The sequence below is a fragment of the Rattus rattus genome, chromosome 1 (genome assembly GCF_011064425.1).
Source record: "Rattus rattus isolate New Zealand chromosome 1, Rrattus_CSIRO_v1, whole genome shotgun sequence".
Classification (NCBI taxonomy): Eukaryota; Metazoa; Chordata; class Mammalia; order Rodentia; family Muridae; genus Rattus; species Rattus rattus.
In genome coordinates this window covers 154,922,548-154,949,368 of record NC_046154.1, presented here as the reverse complement: position 1 = coordinate 154,949,368, position 26,821 = coordinate 154,922,548, and the positions used below count along the sequence as shown (strand labels likewise).

General features: G+C 56.7%; 1 protein-coding gene across 3 annotated transcripts; it reads left to right on the top strand.

Annotated features, from left to right (window-relative positions):
* Positions 1-198: 198 nt before the first annotated feature.
* Arid3a (AT-rich interaction domain 3A) lies at positions 199-25,636 on the top strand. 3 transcript variants are annotated; one of them, XM_032908525.1, is made up of 9 exons: positions 199-321; positions 3,923-4,555; positions 5,313-5,631; positions 19,517-19,589; positions 21,773-21,956; positions 22,555-22,802; positions 24,039-24,335; positions 24,717-24,815; positions 25,194-25,636. In XM_032908525.1, exons 2-9 carry the CDS (start codon positions 4,185-4,187, stop codon positions 25,373-25,375), a joined length of 1,773 nt encoding a protein of 590 aa, XP_032764416.1. In that variant the 5' UTR covers positions 199-321; positions 3,923-4,184; the 3' UTR covers positions 25,376-25,636. The 3 variants fall into 3 exon arrangements, with proteins under 3 accessions (XP_032764416.1, XP_032764396.1, XP_032764406.1); XM_032908505.1 differs by lacking the exon at positions 199-321 and adding an exon at positions 498-701; XM_032908515.1 differs by lacking the exon at positions 199-321 and adding an exon at positions 782-973.
* The last annotated feature ends 1,185 nt before the right edge of the window (positions 25,637-26,821 follow it).

Here is a 26,821-nt window from a genome sequence, read left to right as displayed (position 1 = left end):
GTTGGTTCACTGAGATGGCCCTCCTTTCCCTGGCTCATAGGTGGGGTCGTCACGGTTCCTCGCATTTCCTCGAACGCGCGCGCAGCCCAATCCCGTGCTTTTGCGCACGCAGCACCCTCACACCCCCGCGTTCCGGCCCCCGCAGATCTAGCCTCTCCGGGGTTTTAAAGCCCATTTCAGAGGCGCGGAGCCCCAGGCTGGGAAGGTTTGGGTAGCATCGTGGGCGGAGGTTCCAGCTCCAAGCTTGGCTGATCCATCTCACGTTCCGAGTGAAACCAGGAAACGACCGGGGGCCCAGGTGGCTTTCCGCTCCGAGGTGGGGTGAGGAACCTTTGCAACTCTGCGGGATTCCCGCGATGGGGCTCTCGCAGCCCCGCCCTCCCGCTCGCGGCCTCTGCGCCGTGGGCTGCGGCGTGCACTTTGCGCACGGTCCCTAAGGTGGGGGCGGAGCGTCCCTCAGTCCGGTTCCCCCTTCCTTTTATTATTTATTATCATTTAAAGGGGCCGCGACCTGAAGTTTTCCGTCCACTCTGTGGCGGCTCTCCAGCTCCCCTCCACCTCCTCCCACCGTGGACGTCCTCAGATTGAGTTGGAGAGGGGGGACCCCGGTGTGGTGTCCTGGGAAAGCTTGGAAAGGGGGACCTTGCAGAGACACCCACCACCTCCTCCTGCGTCCCCGGGGCTGCTGAATCACCGGCGAGGTATTTGCATCTGAGAGCAATTTGTCACACGGCGATTCGTCTGCTGGGTGGGGGAGGGGCGGGGCGGGGGGCCGGTCGCGCGCGGAGACCTCGTCCCTATCCGATCCACACGGATGGAGATGTAGACGCGGCCTAGAGACTCGGTGAGGCGGGTGACCCCGGAGCCAGGAGCGTGCGCCAGGGGAAGGCCAAGGGGGAGAAAGGCCACCGGAGGCCACCAGCAGGCTGGACTCTGGGCACCCGGGCATGCGCCACCCGGGCCACCCCGAGCGGTAAGGCCTTTTGCAGCTCGGCTCCAGCGATATCCCCTAAAGGTGTCAGCGTAGGGCACCCTGGAAACTGACAATTGCGGGGTCTCCAAAGTTAGGCAAAGACGCGCGCGTAAAGGGGTGCAGGGCTGAGTAGGCGACTCGACGGAATCAGAGTTGGGGTGGCTGTCGCGGTTGTAGATCTTGGAGACCTTCATCCGGTACGCGAGTGCGCGGGGGTCGCGAGTACGCGCTGTCCCCTGGCGGAAGGAAACGGACCCGGAGTGTGTGTGTGTCTGTGTTTGTACGCGCAGAGGACTGGGGGCTGAGCTCTGGGGACGTGGTTTTGCTTTTTCTTATTAAAAAAGATGTTTGGAGATAGGATTTTACTGTGTAGTCCGGGCTGACTAAGAACTCAGCTTAAAGCGCAGACTAGCCTGAAACTCGAGGCCATCCCCCTGCCGCAGCTTTAAATGCTTGGGAAAATCCCAGGCCCGGCGCGCCACCACGCCCCGGTGCCTCCAGTTCTTTTTCTCTTCCAAACCGATGTACAGTGGGGTCCGCCTATCCCCCCATTTCGTCCCCTAGCTCCAGTATACCCTGGGAGTCCCCACTTCTCCCGCGGGGTGCGCACATCCAGAACCCTCCCGTAGGGTCCCAGCCCCCCCACCCTGGCCCCCGGACACAAAAGAGGGAGCAGGAAGCGCGGAGTGCGCGCGTGTGTGTCAACTCGCAGCGGGTTTGTCAAATATCTTCCGTTTTTTACGGCTTGGGCAGCAGGGTTCTCCCCCCCCATCCTGGAGCTCTCTCTTTCCAAGAAGCCTTTGAAATGCCGACTCCGCTGGGGGGGTGTTTGTTTGTTTGTTGTTCCTTTACATCTGTCCTCTGACTGGGGTGTGTTTTTGCACACGTCTCCTTGGGGGGCACGGTGCCTTCTTTCCCAGCCCCCTCCCCAGCTCCTGCCCTTCCCCCTCCACCTCCCTGGGAGGAGAGAGGGGCCCCTTTCGCCACCCTCGGGCCCTGGCCTTGCACAACTCCAAATAACCGTGTTTTGCAAGGCCTGGCCGAGCTAGTGACCTCTCTCTCTCTCTCTCTCTCTCTCTCTCTCTCTCTCTCTCTCTTTCTCTCTCTCTCTCTCTCTCTCCCTCCTCCCTCCCCCCTGCCCCTGCCCTCCCTCCTCTCCCTCTCTGACCTGAGGCTTGGAAGTGGTGGGGGACGAGGGTGTGGCTCTGGGACTCGTCCCCACTCCAGCCAGATCCCCCCTTCCACAAACACCAGCTACCAAGTCCTAGTAGATCTTCTAAGAATGTTATAAATTGACGGTGGGGGCCAAGGACAAAGGGCTGGGGGAGGGGTCTATAAGGATGGGCCATATCAGTTTAGGGGTACTGGTACCTCTGAAGGTTGGGGGCACGTCCAGGCTGGCCTGGGGGCAGCTTTGGGGTTCCCATCTGCCCCCCCTCCACCACCACCAGCTCTACCAGTGGAAACCTACCCTGTTCCCCTCCCCCACCCCTCAACCAGGAAGGGTCATTAAACCAAACAGGCCTGGGAGGGGGCACGGGAGGCTGGGAGAGGGGCTTCCTCTAGCTTTTTCCTTGTACATTCCCCCACCCTCAAAGAAGGGGCGTCGATTTCAGCATTTCCGTGGGGGGGGTGGGGACGTGTGCTCCACTGGGTGGGGGAAGGGCGATGGATCAAGTCAGACTGTGTCCAAAAATGTCCCCTCCAGCAGCAGTTCTTAGGTCTGGTGGACCAGGGTTACCAGCCGCCACAGGGTGTGGAGACAGTGAGTGTTGAGGCTGGATGGGCCACTGCTGTGTCCAGGCCTCCAAGATCTTCCGTCTTGGGAAGTCTAGGGTGACAGGGGTGACCCTTGGCTCCCTTTTTCTTTGGGGCCACCCACCTGCCAGAGATCTGCTGGAAGTGCAGCAGGGGGGTGTTGGGGTGACCAGATGTCTAGGGAGGGAGACCTTAGATGTCTCCATTCTCCTTGAAGCTCTTGAGAGTCCTGAAGTGCAGGGGTCTCCTTACTCGGGAGCAGGTGACCAGGATGTCCCTCTTGTGGGCAACAAGCAGCCAGGAGCTGTCATTTCCAGGAGTTATGCATAGACTTTTGAGGTTCAGGTTAGACAGAGGGTGACCTCTCAGACTCTCTGTCTGCAAGGTGAACTAAACTTTCCCCTTGCCCCATGGTCCCTTGATTTCAGACAGTAGGCCCTGGGCACTGTCTACTGTCTGATTGGGGGGTTATGTTGGGGGTCGAGTGTGCGGCCTGGGGTCAGGTGGGACCTGGCTCCTGGTGCTAGCCCAAGGATGCCCACAAGGGTTCCTGGCAGGGACACATGCTGTATTCTGGGGCATTTACCCCTTGGAGCTCTACAAACTAGTGATGGCAGACCTCTGCCGAGAGCCGGGAGCCGGGAGCCGGGAACAGCACAGCCTGGTGCCCACCCTCTGCTGCCTTTCCCAAGTGTGAGACAAGGTGGGCACTTATACCACACTGGTGGCACGCCAAGGCCCAGAGGCCCACCGAGGTATATCTGAGAAAGCAAATTGTGATTGGTCTCCTAGACAGCGACTATAATCTTGGCCAGGGTTTCCAGGGCCTCTCCAGGCTAAGCAACATCTAGAACTTAGAGCCAGAATCCAGAACCCAGAGGGACTCTGAGGTCTAGAAGGGGGGTACAACCAATAAGGAAGCAGGAACACCAGGCCCCTCCCCCACGACTCTTCTTATGGGACAATAACCCCATGGTGTCTCTGGTGGACCTGCCCAGAGGGGACCCAGAGATTCCCTTGGTGTCCACTGCAGTGACCCTGGTCCTGAGGAACCTGCAGACAGGCAGATGAGGGTATGAACCCCTGAGCAGGTGTGAGCAATTCTCCTGACAGCAGAGCTGCCTTCTGGGGAAGGAGGTGTCAGTGGGGCTCAGGTGGAGTCTGACCTCATCTCTTGCTGTGTTCCCCCAGGAGTCTGCAGGTGCTTGAATGAGCCCGACGCCAGCCTCTGCCCCTGGGTGCCCAACGTAACAACAAGGATCCCACTGGTCGCCCCTGGCATGCCCCACCAGCCTTCACCCTGAGTTGGCAGCCCCCACCCCTGCCAGCCGTCACCCTGCACTGTTCCGGCTCCCCCGAAGTCCCCACGCTGCAGTGCGGCCAAGACCCCTCCCCACGGGGGCCACCCCCACCAAGTGCCCCTGGTGCCCGGGGTGGCCCGGCCCGTCGGGCCATGAAGCTGCAGGCAGTGATGGAGACTCTTATTCAGAGGCAACAGAGAGCCCGGCAGGAAATGGAGGCTCGACAGCCTCCACTACCCCCGCCACCGGAGCCCGCTGGTGTCCAGGCTCGAACCACCATGACAGACGAGGACAGGGAGCCTGAGAATGCCCGTATGCATAGGACGCAGATGGCTGCACTGGCTGCCATGCGGGCTGCTGCCGCTGGCTTGAGACATCCGTCCTCTCCCGGGGGCTCGGAGGACGAAGACACAGCCCAGGGAGGGACTCTGAGTTCACCTGCCCTGCATGGAAGTGGCCAGGAGGGACCGGGACACACTGAGGGAGACGGCCATTTGATGGACATGGGCTCCGATGATGACACGTGAGTGTTAGGGTCTGGGACAGCAGCTTCTAATCATTGTTTCTTACGTGGTTGAAAAGTGGGCGTCAGTGAGAGTCACTGAGGGGAGGATGCACTCTGAGCGAGTGTCTGCTGAGTGCCTCTGTGATTTCCTTGAGGGTCTGCCATACTGGTGTCCTGAGACTCAGTGAACTCTGGGGCTGTACCAGATGCTGCCAAGAACACTGAAGCTACCGTGTTATAGGGGAGGAGGGACAAGTTTGGACAGAATGTGACCGAGGAGTGGATGGAAAATTGTTCACGTCGAGTGTAGTAGCACGGGGAGCTGGGAGTCGTGTGTGCAAAGGTCCTGGGGCAAGAACTTTGAGATGATGTAGTGGGGCCCCTTATAGGAGTTTGTTCAGGGGCGAAGTAAGATGTAGACGGGGGACTGGAGAGATGGCTCAGCGGTTAAGAACACTGACTGCTCTTCCAGAGGTCATGAGTTCAATTCCCAGCAACCACATGGGACTCACAACCATCTGTAATGGGGTCTGATGCCCTCTTCTGGTGTGTCTGAAGACAGCTACAGTGTGCTCATACATAAAATAAATAAATCTTAAAAAAAAAAAAAAGATGTGGGCAGGGACCCACTTGGTGCCCTGAGAGGCCATGGCTGCATATCTCATTTGCAGAGGGAGAAACTGAGGCTGGGGCTGTAGGTGGGCTTGTCCTTGCTACTGAGGTAAGGTGGAGCCTGGCTCTCCCCTGACTAGAGGGTGCCCTGTGTCCATTCCAGGAAGCCCAAGTGGGAAGAACAAGAGCTGGAAGAACTGGGGGAGGAGGAAGAGGAGGAGGAGGATGAAGATGACTTTGAGGAAGAGGAGGAGGATGAGGAGGAAGAAGGCCTGGGCCTCCCAGAGTCTGCCAGCCTGGGCTCCGCAGGCCTGTTTACCCGCAAGGCCCCACCTGCTCAGACCTTCCGTGGAGACGGTGGTCCCAGAATGCTCAGTGGCCCTGAGCGCCTGGGACCTGGCCCGGCCCACCCCAGTCATGTGACATCCCAGATGCCACCACCGGACCATGGGGACTGGACATTTGAGGAGCAGTTCAAACAGGTAGGCCGTGTGTTTGGGTCCGGTCCCTTGGGGGCCTTTGATCACCCCCACAGACCCCAGGCATTTTAACTTGGGCACTGCGGGACCCTGGCGAGGCCCTGCCTAGAGCCTGTGTGAGGCTTAACTTTGGGAATACCGTGGGGCTCTGCCCGGTCCTCTCCAGGAGAAAGGGTTTTGTAGGTGTCGGGGGCTGGCTCAGTGGATGAAGAGCTTGTTGTGCAAACAGGAGGACTGAGTTCGGATCCTCAGTGCACGTGTGAAAAGCCAAGCACAATGGCGTGTGCTTTCACAATCCTGGTGTTGGGGTGGAGGCAGGAGGATTCCTGTGACTGGCTGGCCATATAGCCTAGCAGAGTCAATGAGAGATCCTGCCTCAAAACCTAAGGTGGAGAGCTGTAGAGGAAGGCGCCCAGCGCCCAGCTCTGGTTCACGGGCTCTTAGTTCATGAGTTCAGGTGGCCCGGCTCCCCGAGACAAGGCTGTGGAATCAGCCTTGGAGAGCTGTTGTGCCATGGGCGTCGGCTGCAGTGTCCAGAGGGTCCCATGGCAGTCCTGGTCCAGGGTGGGACGGAGGGACACTTGGTGGCTACAGAATTGTGAATGTGCAGAAGCCAGAGCATGAAGGCTTGTGGTGAACAGCTCCAGGGGTGCTGGTTTTGGTGGAGCAGGCAGGAGGCGGTCTATGGGACCCCCACGCAGGCTTCCTGTGCCTGGGAGGGGCATGGAGGAAGCTGGGACTGCCCTAGCTCTTCCCTGCGGGCGGCCAAGCTGGAGGAAGTGGCCAGCAGGGAGCCTTTGAAGTCAGCAGGCCGATGGAAACCAGATGGTTGGCCTGCCCGGCTGGGGCCTTGCATTCCAGCCAACCCTGGGTGTGTGGCCGGGAGGAAACTGGCTCCCGGGCTGGCTCCAGGGCCAAGTCCTGTGTGGCCTACGAGGTGGCCCCAGAGATGGCTGGGGACTCCTGATGTTCTCTCTGTGACAGAGCTGGTCAGAATAGCTTTGTGGGGGGAAAGGGGGACCCTGAGCGCTGCTTTTGGGTAGGGCCTGAGGAACAGGCCCCTTTCCCTTCCGATGCAGAAGCCATTGAGCTGAGGCACCAAGAGGTCTCAGGTTGGGTTAAGGTTATGATACTTGGGGGCAGAGCCATGCAAAGGTCCTGGAGCACAAAGAATAGTTTCGAGGAACGGAGAGGGGCTAACCCTCTGCCCTCGTGGGACCTGCTGAGACAGGGCCTGGGCTGGGTGGGGCAGCCTCACCTTCCTTCTCTGCTTCTCGCCCCAGCTTGCTTAGATGCGTGTTGGGCAACCTGACAGCTGACCTGTCAAATGGACGTCACTGCTCCTGGGTGTGACCCAGTCCCACCCTAGGCCCAGAGGTGGCTGTGGGCTTCAACACTGGTCCCCCAGCCACCGCCGCCTCCCCCCGGGAGATTCTCAGTAAACACACTGCACATAAAAGTCCGTGCTTGGCTGGGCTGTGTTGTCTCCACCCCACTTTGTACCTCAGTCTCCCTGGTCTGACAGAGGCAGCCTGGGCCATTCTGAAGTGTCTTACTAAGGAGTTGACAGGTCTGTCGCCTGGTCAGGGCCTGGAGTTGTGAGTCCCCAAGGTCTGTGCTTTTACTGGCATAGCCACTTTGAGGCCAGGTTACACCTATGACGTTTCCTGACTTGCTCACTGCCTGGCGTTTAGCTCCCTGCAAACCCCAGCAAGTTAGACACCTCTGTCCCACCGTGTCACAGCTCAGGGACTAAGACGAGCCTGAGACTGCCCTTTATGGTCAGAGATCTGTGGGTGTCCCCTGTGCATGCTGACAGACCCCAGTGCTCCATGCTGGCTGGGCATATAAAGGGTGGCAGTGCGGGAGACAAAGGGGCACCAAGAGAGCCATTATCAGGACCTGTCTGGGGAGATCCTGGGCAGGGTCAGAGGTCATGCAGAGACACAGCCTGTGGGGGGGTTTCTGTGCAGCTGCAGACAGGGAAACTGAGGACACAGGGAGTTGGCCAACGAGTCCTATAGGAAACAGGACAGGATGGATTTGGGGATGATGTTAGCAGAGACTGCCCTGGGACTGTTCACCATGTTTCTGCGGAAGGTTCCACGTGCCGCCCTGCTGGCCTGGCACCTCTGCCGTCTGTGTCAATAGTGGTCCAGCCAGCCCCACAGATGTCAGCCCCAGGCCCGGCAGCCTGTGTTGACTCTGGCTTCTGCCCCACTCCCTTCCCGGCACGTGGCGGTGCTGGCTGGCTGGCTGGCTGGCCACTTGGCACTGTCTCCGTGTCTTCCTTCCCGTTCTTGGCCACGGCTGGCTTCCACCAGCTGAGCCAAGACAGCTGGGATCCACCCTGGGCTGTGGGTCCGGGGAGGGGACCCGGGGTGAGGTCAGTGGCTCTGATTAGGATCTGGGTCTCCTGGCATTGGCCGAGCATCCTGCAGCTTTCCTGTCTCCATAGGGCCACACCCGGCTCACAATGGCTTAGCTGGGATTTTTCAAGGTGGCAGTCTTTTGTGGGCTTTTCGTTGTTTCTCTAAGACAGGGCTTCTCTGTGTAGGCATGGCTGTCCTAAACTCTGTAGACCAGGCTGGCCCTGAATTCACTGAGACCTGCTCCCCTGCCCCCCAACCCCCCCACTGGGATTAACAGCATGAGTCATAAGTCATCACATTTAGCTGTTGATGTGACTGACACTTGCCGTGAAGCTCAGGATGCTCTCCCACCTCAGCCTCCGAATCCTGGTTTAATGGGCACGCACCGCCATGCCTGGCTTCTAGCTCACTCACATTCAAGTTTATGGCCAAGCAAAATAACTATTAAGTTCAGAATGTTCCAGTTTCTCTATCTCCACCTCCACAGCCTGGTCCCTTGTCAACTACACAGCTCCCAACGTTCCTGTCCACTGTTCTGGACACTTCCTGTGGCGGAGACCCACCACGCAGGATCCCTCACTGAGCACAGCCGCCCTGTGCCGTGTCAGTCCCTGGTCCCGCAGGCAGCCGGCCGTGTGATACAATGGTGTGTGGACCGATTGCTGCCCCGGTCATTGCCTCCATGCTGACTCTGGCTTCCACCTTTTTGGCTCTCCAGCTTCTGTCTTTGGCTTCCGTGGGTTCATTCTTGTTCCTCTTGGGCGTGTGCCTGCAGTGAAATTGCTAGGTAGAAGAGTAATAGGATAAGTGCCCATTAGGAGTTCTGTGGACGGCCGCTGACTGTCTCCGTTCCCCATGTGCGGGGAGGGCCTCCTCTGTACTTCGTTCCCTGCCTGCGGAACCCAAGCCTGACCTCAGAAATGGCCGTAGTGTGTGCCTGTCGCCCTCAGCACCAGAGAGGTTGAGGCAGGAGCATTAAGGAGTTCAGGGCTAATGTGAGGCTCTCATTTCCCGCCCAGGCAGACCAGTGTTCACATTTCATCCAGCACGTGAGAGTTAGAGGCAGGAGGATGGCAAGTCCACGCCTGAGCTGCATACTGAGTTCCAAAGAACATGTTGGGGGAAAAAGTAAAGTTAATAGGCTCCTTATCCCATCTACAAGGAAGGGACTGTGGAAGGAAACTGAGGCACAGGATGTGCATAGTCCCATGCCTCCCGCCCTCTTCAGATTCTGGCCGAGGGTGGATAGAAAGAACCTGGTGACTGCGTGGTTTTAGAGAAAGCCAGCAGCCTCACTGAGCCTCTCCTTCCTTCACAGAGACAGCGAGTCCCTGGCAGGTCAGGAGTCACATATCCCTCTCATAGGTACAGCTCATGATCTGGTGCTGTACGTAGTCCAGGCTGGCTCACGATTTCAGCTGGGGCCCCAGGCCATGTCTTCCACCTTTCTTCCTCGCCCTTTAAAAATGTTCTGTTTTGTTTTACACTTGTTTGTGTGTTTGTTTCGTGCGATCAGCCCGCACGGATGTCAGAGAACAGTTGAAGTAGTCCGTTCTCTCTTCCTTTCCTCTGGGTCAGGGGCGGGGCTTGAACTCAGGTCACAGGACTTAGCTGCAATCTCCTTTACTCCCTGACCCATCTTGCCCCCTCTCCCTAAAGTCGACTTTTATCCAGGACACCGACCAACATTCCAGCAGAGAGGGAAGCGGAGTGTCCCGGGAGGCCTCTAGCCTGAGGGCAGCTGTTGTGATTTTTTTTTTCCCCTCCCGCCTTGTTCCTTATACAGGGAAATGGACCGGGAGCCAGGTGTTGGAGGTGGGAGCTTTGGGCGGGGCTGACAGGTTTGTCTGCAGTCTCCTCACGTGTCCTTGTGCATGTCCTTGTGCCTGTCGCCTACCTTGTCTGCCTGGGGCAAAACTTTCATGGCTGCTGATAGTGATAGTTTCCAACACCGGCCACTCACACGCTCTGCTCCTTCTGCTCAGAATGACACTAGGATCCTCTGGGGCCATGCGGGGACTGGGGAGGAGGTGGGTGGGCAGATCGTTCCCTGTCCTGCCTAGGGGACATAGGGCTGGGTGGCAGGAAGGGACATAGCAGCAGGGGCTTTGATGAGCATGTAGGAGTCCACTGACAGGCAAGAAGGGAAGGGTTCACGTCTTAGACATTCTAGAATAATCTAGGGAACCGGAGTTAGCCTTCATGGAGCAGTGAGGAAATAGAGAGGCACTGGGTGAATTTGGAGCCAAGGACTGAAGAGTCTAGAAGGTGAAGGGTAGGCTAACGTTTTCTGAAGCGAGTGGTGTGCCGGGCAGACCGAGGCCGCCTGGGCGATGGTGGCCCGGAGGTCAGTCTCCAGGTTCCAATGGTGGCAGCGTCACTGTCTGGGGCATGTTTGTCTCTGGGCTGCCAGCCAGTTTTGGCAGCCAGCTTCGGCCCAGAGTCTTCCTGGGGCTTAAGAGTCCTGGGTGCCGGGGAGTCAGGGACTGGAGGTGTTGGGAAGCCCCTGGGCAACCTCATCAAAGTCGCTGTGGCTACTGGCGCTGAGCCAGAGAGCTGTGGCAGGCACAGGAGGGTGCCTGCCCGCCAGCCCTGGCACCGCGCCCCGACCCGTGCCAACCCCCGGGAACTGCGCTGAGTCAGCCGGAAGAACCTTATCTGGTCCCTACGCCGCCAACTCGGCCACCAGGTCACTGCCGCCAGCCAGGCTCCCCACCCTGTGACCTGTTGTCAAGTTCTGTCCCGCCCCACGCTTTCTAATAACACACGCTACCGCGGAGGGAGCGGTGTCCCAAAAGCTGCGGTCCCTGAGAGGGTGTGGTGGCTGCATCTATACTGGACGTGGGACACCACAGTGATGAACCTGGTGGGCGGCTGCCAGGGCTCTGTGACTGTGACTGCAGGGACCCAGAGTCACGCAGGCAGGTGTCTCACCGTCTTTGTGTCTCTATCCCTGGGCCCGTTGTGGATCTGTGCTCGTGTGTGTGTGTGTGTGTGTGTGTGTGTGTGTGTGTGTGTGTGTTTGTGTGTGCGCGCGCGCGCTTGTCTGTCTGTCTGTCTGTCTCTATGTGTCTATATTGTGGAGTATCTGTGCATGTCTGTGTCTGTCTCTATGTCTATGTATCTCTGTCTATGTGGGGTATCTGTGTTATGTGTCTACATGTGCATGTGTGTCTATGTGTCATGTATCTGCATGTTGTGTGCCTATATGTCTAGTGTGGTGTGTCTGTGTGTGTGTGTGCATGTGTGTGTGGTATGTGTGCGTATTATGTGTCTGTGTGTGGTGAGTCTCTGGTGTGTTTGTGAGTGTCTGTGAGTGTGTCTGTGAGTGTGTGTCCGTGTGTGTACATACCCACCCCGCTGTTGGTGAGAGAACTTGCAGATCCTGTGGTCTGGGCACATGTGGGCCTGTACTGGCTGGGCTGAGGCAGTGACTGTGGAAACTGAGATATAGCCAATGCTGGGTCCTCTATCCCAGGCAGGCTCTGCCTGACTCCTGCCTCAGTTTCCCTACTTGCCACAAAGGCCTGTCTTCAGGGAACCCATCAACCCATGTAAATAGTCGTTCTCAATGAGGGAGGGAGTGTAGGCTGTAGCAGACATGTCATTTCGAGAGCCAGGTCAGTGTGGCCTCTGCTGGCTGTCAAGCATGACCAAGCTTACCCATCCTTAAAACCAGCCCAGGAACGGCCTGGTGCGGCCTGGTGGGTGGCACGCACAGAGTGGCCATGGCCCGCCCCTTCCCGGCTCGCCTGGCCGCGCATGGCCAGCAGACAATTGGGGGTCACAGGGTTAAATGTTAACTAATGTGTCCATTGAAGGCCTGGTCTGGGGACACAGCCTTGCCCCGTGGTCAGGGCCAGGCCAGGGTCTGTGGGTCCTTGAGTGGGTGGGTGGCGGGCTGGTGGGGTCAGCACCCCGGCTACCCCTGGAGACTGCCTCCTATCAGATTCAAATGTGCTGGAGACCAGGCACTGTCGGATCTGCACAATGCCTGCCAGTCAGATAAGGGGCTTATGGTAGGCCCCACGCCAGAGCCCTGTGTCCCCACTTCACACACACCCATTCTAGGCTCAGGAAGCGGAGGCAGGAGGATTGCCACACAGTACTTCTCATAACACCACAGACAGGGAGCTGGGTCTGGGCTCAGTGGTAGAGCACGTTCACGGCTCTCACACCTCTCAGCCCAGCCAGAGGTGGAGGCAGGAGGCTCCCCAGATGACTGTCAAGAACAGACTTTCTGGGTCCTTGATAAGCTCACGTGAGTCTCAGGTCCTGCTCAGGCCTTCGGGAACATTCGTCAGACAACTATTGTGTACTATGGGGTCACATTGAAGGACCCTGCTGTACGGTGGCACACGCCTTTAATCCCAGCCCTTGGGAGGCAGAGGCAGGTTAATCTCTATGAGTTTGAGGCCTGCCTGGTCTACATAGCCAGCTCCCAGACAGGCAGAGCTGGGAAGAGAGACCCTGTCAAAAAAAAAAAAAAAATGCAAAAGAGCCCTGCTATAGGAGACCCTGTGGGACGCACTGGAGCAGGCAGGTAGGGTGAGCCAGTCTATGTCACTGTCTCCATGGGGTGGGGTCCTGTCTGGGGGAAATGGGCGTGTCCTCATGGCTGATTGAGGTTACCAGCTATGTTCCCAGCTGTGTCCAGCACCTCCATCCAGTCTGGGTGCATCTGTGGCTTTGTGTGTAACAGGAGGAGAGGGCCAGTCGAGAGGCTGGGTCTGGATGTTGCCATATGGGGATCAAGTTATAGGAGATTGACATTTGTCCAGTCACCCAGGGATGTGCCGAGGGGAGGTGGGTCCCCCACCCGCCATTTTGTCTGCCTACCCACCCACCCTTTCTGTCTCCAAGGCCACATCTTCCTCATTTCTTCCTCTCAGCCTCAGTTTCCCCTCTGTGAAATAGACAGGGCTTACATCCAGAGCATAGCTGGCTGCTGTCATTTGGTCATGGTCTTGTTAATGTGTTTGTCTGCCACCACATCCGGCTGCATAGCAAGGGCCCAGAGCTCGGACAGGGTGCTGGCTGGATGTATCTGGGTTCATTGGCTCTGTTGTTGATGTGTGATGGGAGCTCCCTGCAGTGAGAGGTGGACATTTGGAGCCACCCCATAGGGCTGGATTTCACGGTATGAGGACCCTCCAGCAGGATGTCTAGATGAAGGGTTGGACCCCATTTCTGTCTGCAGCCAACGAAGGGATCCCAGGTCCTGTCCTGAGAATCCAGTGTGACAGCCAGGTTCACACTGTTCCATAGGGAAGTCCTTCTGGTATTTTCGAGGCCATGCTGGGAGATAGCTGGAGAAACTAGTAACTGTAGGATTCTAGGCGGGGCTCCGCCCTGACCACGCCCCCAGCCCCCCACTGGCGGATTCTAGGCGGGGCTCCACCTCAAGCCACGCCCCAAACACACTCGCACAAAGATTTTGTTTTGGCCTTTTGTGGTCCTTCTGCCTTTACCTCCCCAGTAGCTGGGATCAACAAGTTGCGAGCCACTGCGCTTAGCTTCCGACCTTTGAACAGTTGGCCCTCGCACTAGGCATTGCCCTTCACTGATCTCTGTGAGGTCCCACCGAGTCTCTGAAAGGCTCCACAGTGGCTCTTCAGTCTCTTTTTGCTTCCGTAGGGCTAAGGGAGGACACCTTGGGCCTTTGCCACTCAGACTTCTTTGCACTCCCCACCCCCCCCCGGGAGCTGGGGACCGAACCCAGGGCCTTGTGCTTCCTAGAAGCGCTCTACCACTGAGCTAAATCCCCAACCCCTGCACTTTCTGTCTTAGCCATTGCCTGTATGTTGATCCCAGGGCTGCCCAAGCCCTGTGTCTCCCATTTCCCAGTTGTAAAGCAAGCTAGCACGAGCAGCTCTGCTCTGCCATCTGGCTGTCTTCCTTGGGCTTGACCTTTGCCGGGCACATGTGTCTTGTCATCAACCTGGCACAACCCCCTTCCTTCTCAGGAAGTGAGGCTGACCTATAATCTACTCAGAAGAAAGAGCTGGGTTGGAGGTCTGCAAGTTTCCCTGCAGCCAGGAACACAGAGGCCAGCGTGTGTAGCAGCCACTCCTGTGGTTCCGAATGGTCATTTCAGAAGGGCTATTAATATCTGCCTCGTGGGTGAGGAGGCATCCAGTGTGCTCTGAGGGGAGAGGGGGCCAGCCTCTGCAGGAGGCAGCTGAACAGACAGATGTTTGACCCAGCCCAGAATCACTTCCCCAATTTCCTAAGAGCCAGAGCTGGCCCGCATTGCCCACAGAACTGACGGGAAATGAAAGAGCTGGGTGGCCAGCTTGGAGGGGAAGCCCCTGCCCCTCAGGTGCACCCTGAGGCCAGAAGGGGGCTGGGGCAGCAGAAAGTTGCACATTCATGATGCTCTTGCTGTACGCAGAGGGCCAGGGGAGACTTCTCTCTTAGAGTGCTTAGCATCCCTCCAAGATTAATTTACCCATTTTAGGTAGACGTCTGCTCAACCCTGACCACTCCCCCAGCCCCTCACCGGGAGCTTCTGGGGGGCGGGGGCTACACCCCTGTTTTACATCCCCAGTCCTCTCTTTTCATTTTGAGAAGGGGTTTCACTAAGTTACCCAGGGTTGCCTTGAACTTGCGGCCTCCTGGGGGAGTTCGTCTTCCCAGCTGCTGGCCTGGTCCTCGCATCCGGTCATAGCGCACCCGTGGTCTGTCGTTGGCCTCAAGAGCTCAATAATGTTTACAACACTCCAAATATGAAAATGGCAGCCCCAGACCTTCACCCCGTGCCCCGTGGGTCAAAGGAGAAAGGCACCGGGGGAAGAGCCGGTGGAGTAGCGCCGCGCCGGTTCCCACCCATCCAGTTGCCATCCCAGGCCTCAGTAAGCCCCTCCTACAGGGTTTCTCTGTGCACCCCTGCGGATCCTGGAACTTTCTCCATAGACCAGGCTGGCCTCTGCCTCAGGAGGGCTGGGATTTCCAGCGTGCCCCACCCCACTCCGCCCTGCCGATTGGATTTCTTGACCGCTGCTCTAACTCGCTGCTCTAACTCAGGCATCTCTGTGGCTCTGACCTTTGCAGTCAGTACTATGTGGCCAGTGCTCGGCATCCCCTCCAACCAGTGCTTTACAACTGGAAACATATATTTCTTTTTTTATTTTATTTCACGGTTTGAGACAGGGTCTGATGTAGCCCAGGCTGGCCTCTAACTCACTATATAGCCTAGTCTACCTTGAGCTTCAGACTCTCCTGGCCTCTCGATGCTGGGATGGAACTTAAATTCGTTTTGAGACAGGGCCTACCCTCTGCAGCATGGGCTGACCTGGAAGTCATAGCCGTCTCCTGTCTCACCCTCCTCCAGTGTAGGGTGTTAGGTGTACACTACCACACCCTGGGGTCCCATCAAAAAGGATCAGCCAAGTGCCCTGCTGGTCCTTGGTGATCTGTTACTCACAGATCACCTCTGCCTCAGTTCCTGGAAGCGAAGAATGTGTCCAGGTGAATCCTGGTAGCAGGATAGAATGGGTGTGTCTGCCCAGGAGGGTTCGGAATTCCCCCGCAGAGCTGAGTCATCTGGTGCCCAAGGCCTCGCTGCAGTGGGAAAGGGGGCTTAGATGAAGGACCAGACAGTGCAAAGGCCCTGGGGCCTGGCTCTGTAAAGACACCCAGGAGGCCCAGATGGCCAGGCAGGTCTCTTCCTGGTAAGAGTGGCGGAGGTTAGCAGGACCTGTCTGGCAGGAAGGAAGAGGGGAGATGTGTGGCCCAGTCCTGAAACTACAGAGCTCTGAGCCCCTCATCCCTGGGCAGCTGGGAGAAGGAAGCGTTCTGATGGGGTTGGGAGTTTGATGCAGGCTATGAGGGAAATCGCAGCCTTTGTGTCTGGGTGTTCTTATAAAGATTGTCGAGAGGGGTTGGGGATTTAGCTCAGTGGTAGAGCGCTTGCCTAGCAAGCGCAAGGCCCTGGGTTCGGTCCCCAGCTCCGGAAAAACAAAAAAAACAAAAAACAAAAACAAAGAAACAAAAAGGGCACAGTCAGTGCTTGTAACCCGGAAGCCGCAGCTGCAGCCCACTTGATTTTTGATACAAGGTTTCTTTGTAGCCCTGGCTGTCTTGGAACTCACTCTACAGACCAGGCTGGCCTGGAACTCACAGAGATCTGCCAACCTCTGCCTGGAGTACTGGGATTAAAGATGTGTGCCCCCCAATGTGGTCAAAGAAAGCCCTTTTAACAACTCCTTACAGAGAGTGAACATGCACAGGGAGACTCAAGCAGAGACTCCCCAAGAGCCTTCAAGGCCCCTGTGTCTCCAGATGGCTTTTCTGGGTTCCCCGCTCACCTGGGGGTGTGGGGGCTGCTGACTCAAATCTGATCACTAAGGAGAAAACAGGTTGAGTTCCCACAGCAGGTGCCAGTGTGCCTTTAAAAAGCGTCCCCAGTCAGGGAGGTGAGGTTGCCACCTGCCTTCCCAGCACTGCTGGGGCGAGGAATAGGGCGGAAGGCCAGCCTGGGCTAATGAGTCCCTCCTCAAAATAAATAAATAAAACCAAAAATGGTCCCATCTGTCAGGTGACCACTGCCTTTCATGGGGTTCTGGAGCCTGGGGACCAAGCTGGGTGTCAAACTTAGACCAGAGTCAGTCTTTGTGTGCCTGCTGTTCCCCAAACTGAAGGAGTGTAGGGAGTTTTCATGCTGGGTTGGGTCCAGGCCCTACACAAATGTCTTCGTTCCTGGGGTCCACCCTGCCTGGCGCCTGTCCCAGGTGAGGCCCTGTGGACTTTGGAGCCCTGGGGAGCCAGTAGGGGGCCTGGGCTGCCACAACCTGGGGGACAAAGGTTTTCTCAGGGGCCCCACACATGCATATGTGTGTGTGTGTGAGCGCATGCGCACAACACACGCACGCGCGCACACACACACACACACACACACACACACACACAGCAGTCTTTTTTTTTTTTTAACGGCTGAGGACAACCAGGGCCCCTCTGCTCTGGGACACCGCCCTGGGCCCCTGTGGGAACGGCCCTGAGCGCCCAGGTGTGGTCAGAACAGAAACCTACAGATGGGATGTGACCGTGGGCAGCTGGGCCCCAGGGCCAGCCAGGTCTGGAAGGGTTGGTGCTGGCTCAGGCCTGTCCTCCCAGCTCTCAGGAGATAGAAGCAAGAGGGTTGCCAGGAGTTCCAGGTTAGACCCCGTCTCAAGACAGACAGGGGTTGGGGATTTGGCTCAGTGGTAGGCGCTTGCCTAGCAAGCGCAAGGCCCTGGGTTCGGTCCCCAGCTCCGAAAAAAAAAAAAAAAAAAAAAAGACAGACAGACAGACACCACACACACACACACACACACACACACACACACACACACACACACACCCCAGTTGGAAAGTTCTCATAAAGGAAAAACAAACCCTGGCAAAAACAAAGGCCACAGTGCTAGGCGTACGACTAGAAGGGGAATCGGACACTGTTCCCTAGAGCCAGCTTCTCCAGCGTGGGACTTCATCCTCCCACAGGGAAGCCAGAAGGAGGGCCTGATCTCCATAAAGCTAGGGCTTTTACAGCCTGTCTTTGTTGTTGACCCTTCCCCACAGGCAGCTAGGGGATCCCCATGGGTCCCCCATTTATGGCTTTGAATTGATGTCCTGTATTCCTAGGCTTCCCATCAGGCCTTGCTACCTCTGGTCCTTTGGAATCTCTTAGGAGAAGAGACATGGATGGTGCCTTCCATAGTGAGGCAGCTGCACACCACGCTGAGCCTCAGTTTCCCCTCCCTGACCGTTCAAGATAGGACTGTGTTTGGAGTGGCAGTTGTTGTTTTGAGACAGGGTCTCATGGAGCCCAGGCTGGCCTCCGCCTCCTGAGTACTGGAATGACAGGGCCCATTGCTAAGATGCCTGGTTTATGAGGTGCTGGGGGGGTGGAACCCACCACAGCCTTGTGCGCTGGGGAGCGCTCCACCCACTGAGCTGTAGGCGCTGCCCTTCTGTCTTGTTCTCTCTCTCTCTCTCTCTCTCTCTCTCTCTCTCTCTCTCTCTCTCTTCTTCCTCCTCCTCCTCCCCCTCCTCTTCTTCCTCCTCCTCTTCCTCCTCCTCCTCTTCCTCCTCCTCCTTCTTTTCTTCAGATTTTTCAAGACCGGGTCTCTCTGTGTAGCGCTGGCTGTCCTGGAACTTGCTCTGTAGACCAAGCTAGCCTCAAACCCCCAAATCTGCCTGCCTCTGGCTCCCTGAATGCTGGGATTAAAGGCTTGCTATCACAATCTGGCTTGCTTTTAAATGAAGATGGGGAACCTGAGGAAGGAGCCTCTCTATAACACTGTCATGTGGAGTGGGCCACGCCCACGAGGGTAGACCCTGGAGACCAGGAAAGGGTTCTAGAGTTATAGCCATTGCTGTAAGTTGGAGGGTCTGGGATTCCCCAAGGTCTCAAGTCCTCCCCTGGGATTGGAGGCTCTAGCCACTCCTCTGGTCACAAGTCCACCCACCATCTCTCTGCCCATCTGTGCTACACCGCACACATCAAGGTGGCGGAAATCAAGTTGCAGTGTGGGGCATTTATTAGGTGCTTGCTGTGTACTGGACACCCGTGGATCCACGCTCTCGGGCTCTGTGCTCCTCACCAGAGAAGGCAGAACCCCCTTGGGCAGATGTGGAGGCCCCAGCCGGCCCTGGGTGCTTGTGTGTGGCACCCAGAGGCCCCTCAAGGCCCCACACCCCTCAGGCAGCCTGGAGAGGGAGAGCAGGCCTCCCTGGACTCAGGAATGTGGGCCGGCCAGTCTGGTGCTGGCTGGCCCAGGGTGGGGTGCAGACAGAGCTGGGCAGCTGACAGCTGGGCCACCCAGGGCAGAGGCCTGGGCTCCTGACTCCCTTCTAGGATGGCAGTCTACCCCCATCAATGGTCTCCATTGAACAGATGGAGAAAATGAGGCATGGTGGGGCGGCGGGAGCGGGGGCAGGAACATGCACGGTGTGTGTCGGAAGGACGGTCTGGCCCCAACTGCCCGTGCTTGCTCCCACCAAGCTTTTGGAGGCCAAATGATGGATCACGCAGACCCAGGTGTAATTGGTGGTTTCTAGGCCCCCCACGTCCAGCCAGCTGCATTCCTGGAGGTTAATTTGAAGCCTGGTATTCAGTGGAGCATCTAATTATCCCCGCCCCACTTCCCTCGGCTCGCCAGAGTCGCAGCGCCCACAGGCACCCAGGACATAGTCCTGTGACAGCAGCCCCGCATCACCCCCACCACCCGCCAACCACACAGCCTGGGTGGGCAGAAGGTCGCTCAGTCACTCTACACAGGAGATGAGAAAAAGGAGCCCAGGCCTCAGGAACTGGGCAAACAGGAGATTGATGGACTTGTGGAATAAGGCCCAGAGCTCCCAACCCTGGGGGAGGTGGGAAGGACCATTGGTTAGTGACCCCTAGCCGTTGTGGAGGGGGCTGGCATTGTCTGCGGCTTGGGGTGTGTGGGGTTGGCTGAGCTCCTGTTGCTGTCTCCCTGCGGTGGGGACATGTCTCTCCCACCCACCAACCCATCCCAACTCTATGCCCACAGCTCTATGAACTGGACGCAGACCCCAAGAGGAAAGAGTTCCTGGACGACCTGTTCAGCTTCATGCAGAAGCGGGGTGAGCACCTCCCAGGGCAGAAAGGTCTGATGGGGGAGCAAGAGCGTCTCCCGTGAGTGCTCCCCAATATCTGACTGTCCCCAGCTCCACCTCCAGCGCCTCACTCAGGTGGACCAGGGACAACCCTCCCCACCCCAAACTCCCTCTCCCTGGAGGGCGAGACCGGCTGGGTCTGGGTCATTACAACCCGTGTTGTACAGGAGGAAACTAAGGGCCGAGGAGGGGTCTGGGCCTCAGCCCGTGCAGCAGGAAGGGGTGGAGGGGGCCTGAGGCCAGCCCGGGGCCATCGCTGGGGCCCAGCTTCTGTAAACACAGGCTTGCAGGCCTGCCCACCGGAAGGCAAAGAAGAAGGGGTACTGTGGCCTCCTGATCCTGTGGCCCAGCCCAGTGGCCTCTGAGTTAACCCTTCCATGGCGGGGTGTGGCCTGCGGGTCCCTGTGGGTGTGAGGAAGCCCCTGAGCTATCCATAGGACCCACAGGACCCAGCCCTCAGGTCCAGCCCTGTTGCCTTCATGTGGCCGGAGAGATCTCCCCTCCCGGCCTTATCGTGCATGCCCACCTGCCCCAGCCCCGCACAGGCAGGAGGCCTCCAGCTGCCTCTGGGCCACAGAGCTGACCATCCTGCTCACCACCCCCACCATAACGGGGTCAGCAAGGCCAGGGACCTTAATGCTTTAATGTAGCCACTGACCACAAAGGGCCATGAAAGCCCAAATCTAGCCCTGCCTCCCTCACCCAGTCAAACCAACAAACTCCTCTGTACCCCTTAGAACCCCAGTCGTCACTGATGCTTTGTTCTGAGGTCTTCGGTAATTAGGAACTGGAATTCAAACCACCATCACTCACCCTGTCAGCACAACCTGCTGCCCACGGATCCCTTCTTTGGGAGGGAAAGATGACCCTGCCCCCTTGTATCAGAAAGCAGAGGCCTTGAAACAGAATTCTCTCAGAGTTTGCTGGAGATGGGAAATGGTAGGGGGAGGTATCCTGCCTGTGCGCCTGCCACCGCCTGCCACCTTCCCCCACCTTTCCTGGCCTCAGCCCCGCATCAGGTCCTAGACTATATAAACTCCTCCTCCACCAGCCTGCCCTCTAGGATCAAGCTTTGATTGAAAGGGTGGGTTCGAGGTCCACCTCACACTGACCACCCTGGGCACTCCTTGACTCACACCCAAGGGAGGTTTTGTTACTCTCAAGAGGCAGGGGGTGGCTAAGGGTAGGAAAGGGTCTCCCAGTGCTGTCTTGCAGGGACTATGGAGTCCCAGTGCAGGTGAGGCAGGCCTCAGAGCATCCGGTTCAGTAAAGAGGGTGGGAGGCTTCCCTCTCATGAGACAGAGATGAATCGTCACCATATTTGTGGCTGGGGTTGAGGCTGTCAGTGTTCAGTCTTCAGTGTTCTTTATTGAGCACTTGCTGTATACCAGGCTGGGTTGTGAAGGCCCTTCCTAAGCAGGCTGGCAGGGAAGGCCTTCTGGGCCTACAACTTCACAGACAAGAGTCTGGGTAAGGCTGGGCCCTGAGCTGGGCCTGGGGCATGAAATACAAAAGCTTTAGAGTGTAGATGGGCAGAAAAGTATAGGCCCTGTCTGTAGCAGGCCTGGGAAACAGAGGTGAAGTTTTGAGGGATGCAGAAGCCACGGAGTCACCAGGTGCAGAAGGGATATTCTTGCTTTCACACTGAAAATCCTGTTCACCCTCCCTGCCCCCACCAAAGCCTGCCACACACTCTGGGGATGGCCAAGGAGGGACAGAGGCTGGCAGAGGAAGGGCCCTGGGGATGTTCTGTGGTTGTTTGGCAACTACTGTTGTTGGAAACCTGGAGTGGGAAGATCCGGGGCCTTGGAGTCTCCTGTGGGTCCTCCCAAGCCCAGTGAGCAGGGGCTTCTCTTGAGGAAACTAAGGCAGGCAGGTGTGTTGCCCAAGGGAGGGTGATGCTGCTCTAGAAAGGTTTAGGGAGCGTGTGTGTGTGTGTGTGTGTGTGTGTGTGTGTGTGTGCACACGTGCGTCTGCACAGGAAGTCCTGCTGTGGAGTGGGAGAGGGGAGGGTGGGGTGACACACAGAGCCCTGCAGAGTCCAGGACATGTGACTCAAGGTGGCCACCGTGCCAGGAGCCCCAGCCCCTGCCTGATTCTGGCAGGTTCAGTGAGCAACCTTCCCCCTCCCCCTCCTCCATGCCCCACAGGCACTCCAGTGAACCGGATCCCCATCATGGCCAAGCAGGTCCTCGACCTGTTCATGCTGTATGTGCTGGTGACCGAAAAGGGCGGTCTGGTAGAGGTTATCAACAAGAAGCTGTGGAGGGAGATCACCAAGGGGCTGAACCTGCCCACCTCCATCACCAGCGCTGCCTTCACACTTCGGACACAGTGAGTGCCAGGCCTGACCACCATGTTCTGGGATAGCCCACCACCTCCTCCTCCTCAGCCCACCACCTCCTCCTCCTCAGCCCACCACCTCCTCCTCCTCAGCCCACCACCTCCTCCTCCTCAGCCCACCACCTCCTCCTCCTCAGCCCACCTCCTCCTCCTCAGATAGCTCCACCTCCTCCTCCTCAGATAGCCCACCACCTCCTCTTCCTCAGCCCACCACCTCCTCCTCAGATAGCCCACCACCTCCTCAGACAGCCCACCACCTCTTCCTCCTCAGATAGCCCACCACCTCCTCAGACAGCCCACCACCTCTTCCTCCTCAGATAGCCCACCACCTCCTCCTCAGATAGCCCACCACCTCTTCCTCAAATAGCCCACCACCTCCTCCTCAGACAGCCCACCACCTCCTCCTTAGACAGCCCACCACCTCCTCCTCAGATAGCCCACCTCCTCCCTCTTAAGACAGCCCACCTCTTCTGACCTGAGATAACCGATAACCTGTGTTCTGAGATACCCCTTCACCTCTCTCCTGAGCTTGGGGCAAGGTGACACTCCCCTGGTTCTCTCCAGTGCCATCTTGTCTCCCTGTCCACAGGTACATGAAGTATCTTTACCCCTATGAGTGTGAGAGGCGAGGCCTGAGCAGCCCCAATGAGCTCCAGGCTGCCATAGACAGCAACCGCCGGGAGGGCAGGCGCCAGAGCTTCGGGGGCTCGCTCTTTGCTTACTCACCCAGTGGAGCCCACAGCATGCTGTCCTCACCCAAGCTACCGGTGACTTCTTTGGGCCTTGCTGCCAGCACCAATGGCAGCTCTATCACCCCAACACCCAAGATCAAGAAAGGTGAATCATGAGGGGAGGAGATTGTCCTTTTATTTCTCTAGGTAACCATGATAAACCCAAGTTAGTAAGAAAGAGTTCTCTTGGGCTGGAGAGATGGCTCAGCGGTTAAGAGCACCCGACTGCTCTTCCAGAGGTCCTGAGTTCAATTCCCAGCAACCACATGGTGGCTCACAACCATCTGTAAACAGATCTGATTCCCTCTTCTGGTGTATCTGAAGACAGTTATAGTGTACTTATATATAATAAATAAATAAATAAATCTTTAGAAAAAAAAAAAAAGAAAGAAAGAGTTCTCTTTATCCCTGTCTGTTCCCGAGGCAGACATTACTAGTCAATTCCTGCTCTTCAATTCCCTGTCTACAGCAGAAAGACAACAATCAGTCAATCTTCATCCTGCAGTTCTTTGCCATGACAGACATGCCTCATGTATGACCTATCTTCTGTTTGTAGAATACATTGCTAACTGAGTTCTGCTTTTCGTGTCTACACTAGGGCAGACATTTTTTTTTTTTTTTTTGGTTTTTTTTTTTTTTGAGCTGGGGATCGAACCCAGGGCCTTGCGCTTCCTAGGCAAGCGCTCTACCACTGAGCTAAATCCCCAACCCCTAGGGCAGACATTATTAACTGAGCATTACACCCCTTTCTACTCAATCATGGCTTCGGTCTCTGGTGTGTGACAAAGGTTACTAACTTGTCGCTTGTGTTTCCTTCTAAGCTGTGGAGGGAGACCTTTGACACATACCAGACCCTCCAGACATGTCATGACACTTTGACCTTTGAACCACCCTGATGCTGGGTACCCCTGAGCAGCTCACTAATCTTTGCTGCGCTTGGCTTATGTATCAGGTGGGAAGCTACCCGAGTTTCGTGAAGTTGTTGGAAAGCATCCTGTGAATGAAGTCCCCAGCACACACAAAGCCCAGGTCCACCTCTTCTCAATAAGAAAGTCCCCACTAGTGTAGACAGTCTTGTCTGCAGCGACACTGAATTCTTACCGACAGGTACTGCCGAGGCAGTAGCTCAGTGGGTAGAGTACTCGGCCAGTGAGCCGTGGGTGCCATGCCATGCCAACACCATCTCAGTGAGGCATGGCGGTGCACATCGGCTGTTATCCCCGTGCTTAGGAGGTAAACAAACAACCCGTTGGGAGTGTCTGTTTCTCTTCACCTTGGTGGCAGCAAAGCCAGCTCTTCCCCAGGTCCCTCCTGACCATCTGTCCCTCTTCTGTCTGTCTAGAGGAAGACTCAGCCATCCCCATCACAGTCCCAGGCCGCCTACCCGTGTCTCTGGCAGGCCACCCTGTCGTAGCAGCCCAGGCAGCAGCTGTGCAAGCTGCAGCAGCCCAGGCTGCAGTTGCGGCCCAGGCAGCCGCCCTGGAACAACTCCGGGAGAAGCTGGAATCCACGGAGCCTCCGGAAAAGAAGATGGCCCTGGTTGCGGACGAGCAGCAGCGTCTCATGCAGCGAGCCGTGCAGCAGAGCTTCCTGGCCATGACAGCCCAGCTGCCCATGAACATCCGGATCAATAGCCAAGGTACCACGACCTCGGAGCCTCCACGTCCCCATGCGTGCCAGGCGGAGAAGAGAGGTGTCAGGGCTAGCACAGCCCTGTAAGAGACTCAGTCTGTCCAGTTGGGAACCTGCAGCCTCCAAGGAGATGGTTAGAATTCGTGTCATGTGGAGTCCTGGGTCGAGGGTCACACATGGCGGTCTGTACCCGTCGTCCCAGCTGTAGGGTGAGTGAGTCCAGGACTAGCTCGAGCTACCTAACCACGCTTGGTCCTGAGAATTAACAAGTAAATGAAGTAACCCCACCGGTAATTTTGAAAGCCCTTAGAGAGGAGGTAGACAGGAATCAATAGAGGCACTGCCCAGGGTACCTCTGACCTCCATGGTGGGTCTCCTGTCCCTATAGCCTCTGAGAGTCGCCAGGACCCAGCTGTAAATCTCACCAGTGCCAATGGCAGCAACAGTATTAGCATGTCCGTGGAGATGAACGGTATTGTATACACAGGTAAGGCCCCGGGGTCCTCCCAGCACTGCCCCGGGAGGACAAGACTATTAGCTGGGGGAGGGGCCGGTCAGAGGTCAGAGGACCTCTTGTGGGAGTCTGTTTTTCTTTTTTCAACCTGAGTCCTAGTGATCCAACTCGGGATCTGGGGGCAGCAAGCACCTTTGCCCACTGAACTATCTGGCCAGTTTCACCCATTTGACTCCGTTGGCAGACAGGGTCTTGCCAGTGCACTGTGGTTGGTCTTGAAAGCCCTCTGTATCTTGCATTGGCATCACACCAGTGATCCCCCTGCCTCAGCCTCCTGAGTTGCTAGGATCGTAGGCCTGTGCCCCTGAGAAGCCAGCCCTGTGACATGTCTCTCCTTTGTCTTTGTCCCAGGGGTGCTGTTCGCTCAGCCACCACCTCCTACGCCACCTCCCGCCTCCAGCAAAGGTGGTACCAACAACACCATGGGTAACCGGACAGGAGCCAGTGGCAGTGCTGGCAGCAGCGGCCAGGTGGGGCTGGCTGGGGTGTCTGCACCCACCATGTCTTCTACCTCAAATAACTCCTTGCCTTAAAAGGAAACCAAGTTGCATGGCTGCCCACCCGCCACAGGGACCACATGGCCACACAGGGGGACCTGGGACGTCAGAAGAATCCCAGTGGGCTGGGCAGATTCCTAAGGAGCCACACTGACGCCAAAAAGGAGAGAGAGAGATAGAGAGAGAAAGAGAGAGAGAGAGAGAGAGAGAGAGAGAGAAAATATATATATATATATATACATATAGAAAGAGATAGGTAGATGGAGAAGCAGATCTAATAAATCAGGGCAAAGCAAAGAACACTTGAATCTCTCAGGTTTCGGAGACTCCGAGAAACGGATTTGACGAGGGCCACCAGGGCAACGTCAAAGCCTAAGGAGGCCACCTTTCCAGAGGCTTCCGTGGGGGTTCGGCGTGACCAGCCCCATTTAAGCACGTCTGTTTACCTCATGAATCCGGGCACCGTGTGTTCATACCGTTTTGTTTTGTTTCCTTTTTTTGTTTGTTTGTTTGTTTTTTTTTCCTTTTTTTTATTGTCGTTTGTTGTTCCTTGGTCTTTAACCATGGTTCCTTTTGAGAAAACCAACCTTGGAAGCTATGAATTTTTTTCTTTTTAAAACGAGATCTCCACATTCAGACACATTTTTTTTTAAAGGTAGGGGGGGTTCTGATTTTGTAAATATTCTATTTTATTCTTGAGGGCAGGGATTGGATCTTAGGAAGAGTCTATCTGTATATCTATATATTTGTGTTCATTCAGGGAAACAGACTTTAAAAAAAAAAAAAAGAAGCAAAATACCAGCCATGTCGGTCCCCACTCTCGTCACCCCAGAGCCCCTACTTGTCCTCTGATGTCCTGTGGTGCCCCTGGCTCAGCTAGGAGATGCTGGCTCTCAGCAGTTTCCACAGTTCTGTCAGACTGGCCCCACCCACTGGCTCTCATCATTCAGGAACCTGGATTGCTTACCCAGGACACAGAATGCTCTAGAAACGGGTAGCGGAGCACAGGGAATACAATGTCCTCAGGTGTCTCAGGGATGAAGGTCTGCATTCTCCTTGCCTGGATGGGTTGCAGAGGCAACAGGCTTAGCTCAGGGCAAGGAATCGGGCTTGAGTCACTGCCTCCTGTGTTCCAGCTCTCTTCCTGTCTTTGTCAACCCCCTTGCTGGGACAGGACCTGAATGTGACAGTGATCAGCCAGGAAGGGCCCTGCTGTCTCTTAAGGAGGATGAGGCAGAGAGAGAGAGAGTGAGTGTGTGTGTGTGTGTGTGTTTGTTCAAGGTCATCCCTGGCTACACATGGAGGTTGAGGCCAGCCTGAGCTACTTGAAACCCTGTGGCGCATACCTTTAATCCCAGCACTGAGTGGACCAGCCCGGTCTTACAGTTAATTCCAAGCTGCCCAGGTTACACAGTGAGAGCCTGTCCAAAAAAAGCTTTCATTTCATTTTGGCTGGAGCCGCATGCATACTCTCTGCTGGAT